Source organism: Lutjanus erythropterus, chromosome 3, assembly GCF_056507025.1.
Source record: "Lutjanus erythropterus isolate fLutEry1 chromosome 3, fLutEry1.hap2, whole genome shotgun sequence".
Classification (NCBI taxonomy): Eukaryota; Metazoa; Chordata; class Actinopteri; order Lutjaniformes; family Lutjanidae; genus Lutjanus; species Lutjanus erythropterus.
The window spans coordinates 9699499-9709503 of record NC_139319.1 but is presented as its reverse complement, the minus strand read 5'-3'; the positions used below and the strand labels follow the sequence as shown (position 1 = coordinate 9709503).

General features: G+C 37.6%; 1 protein-coding gene across 2 annotated transcripts in view; it reads right to left on the bottom strand.

Annotated features, from left to right (window-relative positions):
- Positions 1–3248: 3248 nt before the first annotated feature.
- trip10b (thyroid hormone receptor interactor 10b) overlaps positions 3249–10005 on the bottom strand; it is a 34789-nt gene continuing 28032 nt past the window's right edge. For both annotated transcript variants that reach the window (XM_084714926.1, XM_084714927.1), the window contains 5 exons: positions 8343–8452; positions 5497–5629; positions 5321–5388; positions 4349–4455; positions 3249–4265 (listed from right to left, as the gene is read on the bottom strand). In XM_084714926.1, coding sequence (XP_084571052.1) covers positions 4120–4265; positions 4349–4455; positions 5321–5388; positions 5497–5629; positions 8343–8452 — 564 coding nt within the window. In that variant the 3' untranslated portion in view covers positions 3249–4119. The remainder of the gene's footprint in view (positions 4266–4348; positions 4456–5320; positions 5389–5496; positions 5630–8342; positions 8453–10005) is intronic.

Genomic DNA, 10005 nt, shown 5'->3' with positions numbered 1-10005 from the left:
TTCTTTTTAAAAATGGATCATACAATAATACCCCTTAAATGTCGAGAAAACTAGTGCAGGACAGAGTGGTAGACAAAGAGAGAAGGGTAAACCTTACGTGGCTCAATAAGAGTGAGATTCTTAAAAGTCAACCTCCTCTCAAAAATGTGTTCTGCTCATTGTTTGTTCTCCTGGTTGTTTGAGCTTCACTGTGCAGGTTGACGGATGTGCAGTTTGACACTAGAAGGCTGTTTTAAAAAAAAAATGTCTGCTGAATGGGGAAAGTTTCTCTGTGTTCACCTTGAAGTGATATTTTGGATTATTTGAAGTGGGGTGGTATGAGGTACTTGTCAATAGTCTGTGGATTACTATAGTAGATGGACAGAGAGCGTGTTCTCGGTTTGGAGAAGCAGCAGGAGTACCGCTGAAGGAAGCTAAACAGCGTGCTGCTGTGGACAAGGTCAGCAGCAAAAGTCAAATAACGCAGTATTTACACTGTTTTTCCTTGATGTCAGACATCCCTTTCTGACAGGAAACCGCCGTTATCCAAGTCAAATCTCGTTCTCTCCAAAGCCACCAGACTCCATTGACAAAGACAGTAATTTTGTTTAAAAGTGTTTTAAAGGGTCACACAATAACACAAACTAACTAACCAGCGACGCCTGTGTCCTGTGAGGTAAAATTACCATTTTTGCTACTGGAGGTTGGTTTGGAGAGAACGATATTTGGCCTAAATGACAGTGGTTTGCCATCAGAAAAGGCTGTCTGATGACAAGATAAAGCAGTGAAAATATTCCAAATACAGCGTACACTAAACCTGATACTGATTTTTTTAGGTGGCTGAAATATGTTTTGCTGCTGACCCTGTCCACAGCAGTACATCGCTTAGCTTCCTACACCGGTACTCCTACTGCTTCTCCAAACTGGGGGCGTGTTGCCTGCCATCTACTGTAAGTGCACTATTATATCGATAAATACTCACAACCCCATTTAAAAAAATCCAAACTATCCCTTTAAATTTGAGTTAAGACATCCATAAACCATCGTGCAATTACAAAAGTGTGATATGGAAACTTGAAACCTCAAATGCAACTCCACTGAAAATTAACTTTTTAGTATTTTGATACATTCTGCATTTTCCAGTGAGGGAGGAGGAGATGACTTTTAGAACTGTAAACTAGTTAAATTTTGTGGAAAAACCATATCAGACACAAATTATTATTTACAGTAAGAGTATTTTTAAACATGTTTGGAGTGCTAGTTTAAACACTCCCATCAGAGTTTAAAAGTGCTTAAACATTTTCTTTTTATTGTTCATCACTCTTGGTAGAAATCAAGTGAGAAGCTGAATCTCAAAAGTTCAAATTTTCTCCGTTTGAAATAGTTTCTGGTGTCATAAATTATTTTAAAATTTGGTTGAACAGGTCAGAATATTGACTTCCAAAAAAACATCCATGGTTCAGATGATTTCAGAAGGCCAATAAGAGTGAGATTCAGAGGTCTGGAGGCTCAGTATATAAAAAAAAAACATGTGGTTAAACAATGTAAAACAAGCATACATGTAGAAGAAATATAAAAACCATCAAAGAGGAACCAGTTAATGACCAGATTTGTGACCGGTCTGCCATTTCTGTGCAAAGTTGGAACTCATAAAGTGAAGACGAGGACTGAAGCTGTGACCTCAAACACGAGCTGTTCACCAAGTATTTGTGCAAGGAATGATCACAAGGTAAATATCGTATTTTTACTTTACATTGAACTTTGATTGTTATTGCCATTCTGCCCTTTTCCTTTATTTTTTTGTAAGTCTTCTGGAGGATTTATTGGCAGAAACTGAGAGGAATTAAATATTATTCATAGGTATGTTTTCATTAGTATAACCTGAAAATAAGAGTTGCTACATTTCCATTACCTTATAATGAGCTGTTTGTGTCTACAGAGGGTGTGGTTCCTCTTCCATGGAGGCCATCATATTGGGGGCTGTGAAACTCATTAAAACATGCTTATGATTATTGATTAGATTCCATTCCAGCTATATTCTGCCAGTAGATCCCCAGAAATCTTACACACTGAACCTTTAAATTCACAAAAACATTTCTAAGTTTCCTTGCAGATTTCGCTTTAGAAGAGAAACTGTAATATATCATATGGAGTTAAGAGGTTTGGTTCACATAGTCTGTTAATACTGGCCATTAAAAGATCCCTTCTTAAAATGTTTCCATTGTAAGTGATGGGAGACAAAATCCACAGCCCTTCTTCTGTGTAAAAATAGATTTGAACTTTATTTGAACCTAATACGAGGCTCTAACAGACTGAGTCACTCGTATCAAGTTATCAAAGTTTCAGTCTTTATAGTATAAAATTCCTCTTTTTTGCTGGACAGTGTTTTCCTGCTGAGCTGCAGAGACGAGATGGTAACACAAAGAGAGGTTTTTGTATTTAAAAGTCTGACTCAAGACTGTTGAAGCCTCATTTTATTATCTTTAGAGAAATGCTGGAAAACATGTTTACGCAGACCAAGGACTTTTTTTTCCCCATTACTTACATTAGAAGTAGGGCTTTACTAAAAAGTTTGAAAGTCAACATTTGAATGCTGCATAGCTTTTTTTGTTCATGCCTATTCATTCTGTTTACTTGGGATTTCTGCAGCATTGCAGAGAATTAACATTTCAAAGTGTTGTAATGATCAAAAGTCAAAATTTATTTTAAGATGTAATAATTTCCTAAATTGAATCCCTCCATATTGGTATTTAGCCCTTCAAAAACAACATTTTCACTGTGATTAAATGTTGCATAAGCGTAGAGAATCTGACCAATAATTATCATTTCACTGTTTCTTGACTGATCAGCAATAGAAAAGACAATGAATAGTGAAAATTTGGTGGGACAGTGGGTCATATTCAAAGTTCAAACTACATACTTGATAACCCGTTAGCTGCCGTGAGACAACAGCTAACATTATCATTCAAAAACTTCCTGTTTGAGCTGCTTTACGTTACGTACTTGGACAAGATCAGTAAGGCAGTTAGCATCACATTGCAAGCTTGATCACATCCAGTACGTCTTACTTCCAGGCTTAAATAAATGTGTCCAAGATGTACATTAGTATTTCAGAATGAATTTGAACAATTTACAATCGTATTATGTAACGGAGTCACATGGTATTGTTAGCTAGGAAGTGGCTGAATGCTAATGTTAGCTGTTGGGTTATAAAAAATGTTGTTTATCTTGAAATATGGTCAGATGTCCCTTCAGATTTTCACTATACATTGTCTTTTCAGTCGCTGATGAATCAGGGAGCAGTGAAATGTCTCCCATCTCAGTTCCCATCCGGCTTCTTTCAAACGGAGGAGGATTTTAAAACAAAACATTTTTATAGAAGCATGTTATGAAGGGATCTCTTCAGGGCCAGACTGAACGGAAGGGCAGCAAGCAAAATGTCATTAATGTTCATATGTTTTAAGACAGACATAAAAAAAAGACCGTGAACCTGTCCTTTACTGTGACAGTCCATTGAGAGAATTTATATTTTGCACACTCCCTATAGAGTAGTGGTTTTCATCCAGTTATAAGTCATAAAACATCACATCACTATGATAAAAAACTCACATTATCCTGTCAGGAAAGAGCTTTTAGCAGAGGGCTGGTGTTACAAAAAGAAACAGTTCAGCAGGTTATTAGAAATGGCAGCGGGAAAAGTCAAGTGAGTGGATATATCAACATAAAGAAATGCAGCGTCATCAGGCTACTACGATGCTGAGCATGTTACACGAGTCGTCACTTAAAACGCCGTGACAAAAAAAAGTTCAGGAATTACATTCAAAAGTTTGGCTTTAAAGGAGCTTAAATTTATAAAGATCAGACAGGACTGACAGTCTGTGTTTAAAGACGGCCTCTGCTGCCGCGGCGAGCGGAGACGGGGAGTGTATGATATCGCAATCAGCCTCGATAACAAGCTTTATAATCACTCACTTTCATCTCGCTATACACGTCACTGGCTGAGATAAAAGATGCAGAGAACAGCTCCAATTATCACGGATGACTTTGTATTCACCTTTGGCTCTTAACTTTCCATCACAGGCTTTGGGAGTGTGTGCGTGCGTGTGTGTGCATGTGTATATGTGTGTGTGTGTGTGTGTATTACGGGCTAAGTTTGACATAGGATGAAGGTATATAGCCCTCTTCTCCACTGGCTCTCAGGACTCTCATCCATCCGTCTCCTTTATCCTCCTCCATTATACTCAACTGCTCTCCCTCCGTAATGGAAATGGTGCCTTCACTGTTGCCTGCAAACAAACACACACACATATAAAAGGCTGTAATGAGATCTATTCATGAACCAGCTGAGTATAAATGAGTTCAAATGTACCTTCGAAGGTGTACAGAGCCGTGCACTGGCCAATAGGAGTTTCTATGTCGTCAAATTCATCTTCAAACTCTGTGTAGATGTTCTGAGACGGCTCGGCTGCTACGACGCTGAAAATATACAATAAATCCAAGAAAAATATGAGTCATGTCATTTCCTCAATTTATTCTGCTACACGTTTTTGTAGAAAAAGACTTGGGAAATAGCTTTATTCACTTTCTTGCAGAGAGTGAGGTGAGAAGATTAATCAGGGCTGGGAGGGTTACTTTGTTAAGTCTAACACAGTGTTTTTAGGGCTGCAACTAATGATTATTTTGTTAGTTATTGTTTAATCTGTTGACCATTTTCTCCATTAATCAATTAGTTGTTTGGTCAATAAAATGTCAGAAAATGGAGAAAACTGTTGATCAAAGCTCAAGATGACATCAAATGTCTTGTTTTGTCCACAACTTAAAGCTATTGAGAGAATTTGGAATAAAAAAAAAAAAAAGATTAATTGATTATTAAAATAGGTGCAGGTTGTTGGGGTTTAACAGATGTGTTTTATTTTTATTGCTAGGTTTACTAGTTTGTCCAAGTGTTCCCTCCTTTGTTTTGTGATTAAGTCATTTATTTAACGGTTAAAAATGATAATAGATTTGGCAGCTGTGTGTGCACTGTGCATGGTAGTATATCGCTCTTTATTTTAAAATTGTAAACCCCATTTTTAGGAGTCTAAGCAGTGTTGCTTGCTGCAGACTCCTGTTGTTTTTGTTCTCATTATTATATTATTTTTTTCTGCTAAAAGCGTGTAGAAAAAAACTGTGGCAAAAAGTAACTGTATCAGAATACATATTTAAAGTACAGTAACCCTCCCAGCCCTGTCTTTAAGATAACTAGACAAACATGAGGGTGGTATCAATCTCCTCATTTCAAAGTAAGCGATAGGGTGTATTTCCCAAAATGTGAAACTGCTCCTTTAAATACAGGTCTTACCCATGTTGAGAATTATTGTTGATGGCGTTGGAAGATTCCTCTCCTCCCACTGCTTCCGACAGCCACGTCTGCAAACAAACCGGCAGGAGATGTGAAGCCACAAATGCACAGACACTGAACTCTGCTCTGTCGTGAACACAATGTCAGCACATGTATGTGTATGACTGTGTGGTAACCTCATATTTGGCGAGCTCCCCCCTCAGACGGCCTATGTTCTGGGCAGTTTCTGTGATCTGAGGCTCCAGGCTGGACGGGTCTCCCATCTGCGGATTCTGCTCGTACACGCCCTTCATCTTCTCCAGTGCGTCACTGAGGTCAGGCAGAGGTAAGAAATTGTTATTGTTTTGGAAATGTGAGCGCTGATTAAGGAAGTTTCTCTTCCATGCAGCACTGCTGATAAGAACGGGAGGGACGGGCAGAAATTTTTTTCGGAAGACGTGCTGAAGGGACATGCCGTACTACAGTACATGACATTAGCGAGGTCAGGCACTAATGATGGGTGAAAAAACTGGCTCGCTGTTCAAGTTCATCCCAAAGGTGCGGGATGGAGTCGAGGTCGGGGCTCTGCGAGGACCAGTCAACCCAGAGGAAAACTGTTTCTTACAAGTGTCTTTTCTTAATCTTGTGAGAAATAAATCAGCCCCTTCAGGATTTTGCAGGCTTCATGGGGATGGTTGTGGTCTAACATACGAGATTTCACAGCTGCTTTTCTTAAAAAAAAAAAAAAATTACAATGCATGTTGCTATGTTTTTGTGCATTCTTTTGCAAAAAAAATTGCAGGAGCAAAAGAAAATTGCAAAATAAAGTTGCAATATTTTTCTCAGTAACCTTTCCGAAAAGGCTCAGCAGTATGAAGCAAAATCGTTTTGAGCTCAAACTCAGTCAAAACAGCACAAAATTCTTAAATTCTTTTCATTACGCATGTCAAATTAAAAAAAATATGATCGCAAAACAAATTGTGAACGATAAAACTAAACATTGAGTTTGTTTATTAAGACGTAAGTGTATGATTGCGCGTTTCAAGAGTTTGGACAAAATTGTGAGCTCACACAGAAAGCACAGGGATTGGTTGAATTTGCATTAATTGTTGCAATCACAACTTCCTGATAAATGAGATTCTTATTATGAGCTTCCTGACGTCTCAAAAGGAGCAAAACAAAAGAAAAGCAGGAGATCTTTTGCTGACCTCACAGGTGTCTCAAAGGTTTGTCCTTGATGGCACAACAAGACTTTAATTTGACCAGGCGTAATTTGACCATTGAGCACTGTCAAGACTTTAATTTGACCGCTGAAACAAGGTTAAGATTTCATTTAAGATAACCAAGTTTTCTTTTAGTTCTCACTGTTATCTCTGCTGAGACAAAAAAGGAACATTTTTAAGATGTTCAGCTGGGCTCAAATTTGTCTCTGGCTGAGACGAGACAGAGGCTTTTTCTCAAGAGCCGAATTTAAGAAGTATGAGAAAATGGTCAAAGTCTCATATTGGTCTTAAATTGAGCTCATTTATGTCTAGGAGACACGGGCTGGACAAAGACAAGATCTTATTTTGAACCTTTCCTTTGTGAAGTTCTTCACACCAATCTGAGAAAATGATTTCTTCTTGAACTGGACTTAATGCACAGGAGTGTTGAAACAGAAAAAAACTTCTTCCGCAAACTGCTGCACTGCAGCATTAAAATGTCCCGTAATCGTAACCAAGATCCCAAACTGAAACCATGAAAAATGGCCCCAAGTTACATGAATAACTTTGGCCGTGTAGTGAACATGGATCATTTTAACATGACTGTCATCTGAGAGAACCTGAATAACTGTGACAGATTTGATTCATCATTTATAAATGTTTATCACCCATTCTTGAGAACTGTCCCTCCAAAAAGAAATATTTTTTGGGGTTAAAATGTATTCTTTAAGGATTTATATACATTTAATTTATGAAATGTTTAGGTTTGCTTTTTTTTTATTTCTAAACTTGCTTTCTGCCAGAAGTCACCCTCGTCCCAAACAAGAATTCACAACTTCAAATAATTAAATGTGTTAAAAACTCTTCTAAAACTAACAATGGCTCTCGATAACATCAGTGTAAAATCTCCCATTAGAATCATATTTTTATTTGTTTCTATTTTTTATTTTCCAAAAACTGTTGAGAAAACTCATTAATGTGAATGACAGTTAATATTTTACTATTTTAAATTGCAGCCATTTCATTTTTAAGCACCAAATACAGTAAGAAAACACCTTTTGAAATACTGAATTTGTTTCTAAAACTCAAAGATTCAAGTTTCTCCAAAGAAGAGAGGTAAATTATCTAAACAAAAGATTATGGGAGACCAAAACTTTCAGTTTATTTCAAAACTTAAAATTCAAAAATATAGTAAAGACAGTTGTCTGGAAATTATGAGTTTTCTCAACTTCTTTTGAACACAGTCTTGATGTTAAACTCTTCCTGAATAATAATTAAGGATTTCTTTTGCCAAACTCGACCTTTGGTTGCTGCTGATTTAGATATTCAGCGCTGTAAAGAAATACTTCAGGGAACTTTTCTCACCTCTGAAGTTCTAAGACTTCAAATTAATTTGGAGCTGAACTCATTAACCAAGAGATACACTGGTGTTTAAAAGCAGAGTTTCTCCAGAAGGGGCAGAGGTATCGAAGCAGTCTTAAGAGGTTGTTTTTTGACACCGTCTGATCTTGATGACGGTTTTTAAGTAAATCTGAAAGCTTGAAACTACAACAACACCTCTGTCCTTGAACTCTCTCTGAATTAATTGGGTTTCTACCAATTACAGTATTAAAACGCTTCCTAACAGATCAAAAACTTATCCTGAAAGAATTCAATTTTAGACCAATTAGGACTAATCGGGTCAAACGCAGGATGTCGCCACAGTTTCAGTCTACGCTGCCCCGAACAACTTCAGATGATCACGGTGAACGTCGTGAATTAAAGATATTTCTCAGTAAAAAAAACACGACTAAGTCTGTGTTTTCAGGTCTTGGAGTTGCCTGTGATGCTGCCGTCGTCACCTTTGGTCCTGTGCTTTCTGCAGCTCTTTGGTGATGTCATCAATCTTCGCCTGCAGCCTCTTCTTCCTCTGCTCCGGAGGAAGGTGAGAGAAATCTTCTGCAGCAGGCGGCTGCGTGCACGCACACACACACACACACACACACACACACAGACACACACACACACAAACAAAATAACTGTCCCAACAGTCTTATCAGTGACAGTGCTCACCACCAGATGTCACTCCTCCTTGTCTCTGTCTCCCTTTCTCACTGCTAATAAGACGTCCACACACAGACTGACGGGTTAATGCTGCATGTTAGTGAAAGAAACTACACAACAAAGAGACACATACTGTAATTATTATTATGTGTCAAAGGAAACAAACCGTTTGATGGAAGTGACGGGAAAACAGAGACAGAGGGAGTGAGAAGAACAACCTGTAACATCCCGTGAGAATATCAGCTGCTGTGTGCTTCATGAACAACTCATAGACAATAAAGACTCTTTCTCCCATGATGCCATACCAGTGTTCATTCAGGTTAAATACATAAATTCAATTTAAAAATATTTAGATTTTAAATTATCACGAAATGAAAACCATAAAGTATACAAATGAGATTTAAGATGCTTTTTAAAAGATTTAACAGATTTAGATTTTCTAAGATTTTGAGTTCCTCGGTTGAAAAGTCTGAACATCAACTTTTTTCTATCCTTGACTTTTGAACTGCTGAAATATCTTGGACTGGTAGAACCGAAATATTTTTCAGACTTCTGAACTAGTTTGAGCCGAGCCTGTGCAGACCGACTGACGCAGGTGAACAAGGCGTGATGTTGATAAAAGTAAGGACGATCTTCTCTAAGTCTTAAAGGACCAGTGTGTGGGATTTACACATCTAAGGTAACGAAAACACAAAGATTCTTATATTCAGGTGATTAAACACTAATGTTCCATTTCTACCGTATTCTGCCATGAAATCCCCATATTCTTACACACTGGACCTTTAAGTTTAAAGAACGGGCCATCTTTTTTGTCTCTACAAAGAAAAACGACGAGATGAAATTATAGATTTAAGACTATATAACTAGAATAACAGTGCAATAAACAGTAGAAACACTAAGAAAACTGTTCACAGCATGTTTGTTTGGATTATTGAAAGTATCAGACACAAAAGGTTGCTGTAGATTTTTTTTTAATGCAAATTTTCACTTGTATTCTTCTGACTGTAGTGCGGTGGAAACACGTATCTAAAAACCAAAACTATTTGCATGGCTAGATACCATCAGAAGTAAGTAAGAAAATATGTATTTTTAGGTGAACTGTCCCTTTAAGTAAGAGATAATGCTAAGTACTGCACATATCGTAGAGTTGTTTTCTAGTTTGCTCGGTCGTGGCTCTACTGTCAAATTAAATATTAGACATCTTCTGTAAAACAGACTTGATTTGTTTTCAGCAGAGAGAATTTAAAGTTCTGTATCAGTACGGCATCACAGAATAAAGACTTGATTCTCTGGCATTTAGTTTGTTAATAATGTTAATAAAGTTCCCTGAACAGACCTGTAATGCCCTGTGTCATGAGAAAAATACACTTGATTTTTGTAAATTAAAGAGTACCTGCACCAAGGGTAATTGTCTTACACCTGACCGCACCCAGCTGTGAGGTGACATGAAGCCCGGTCACA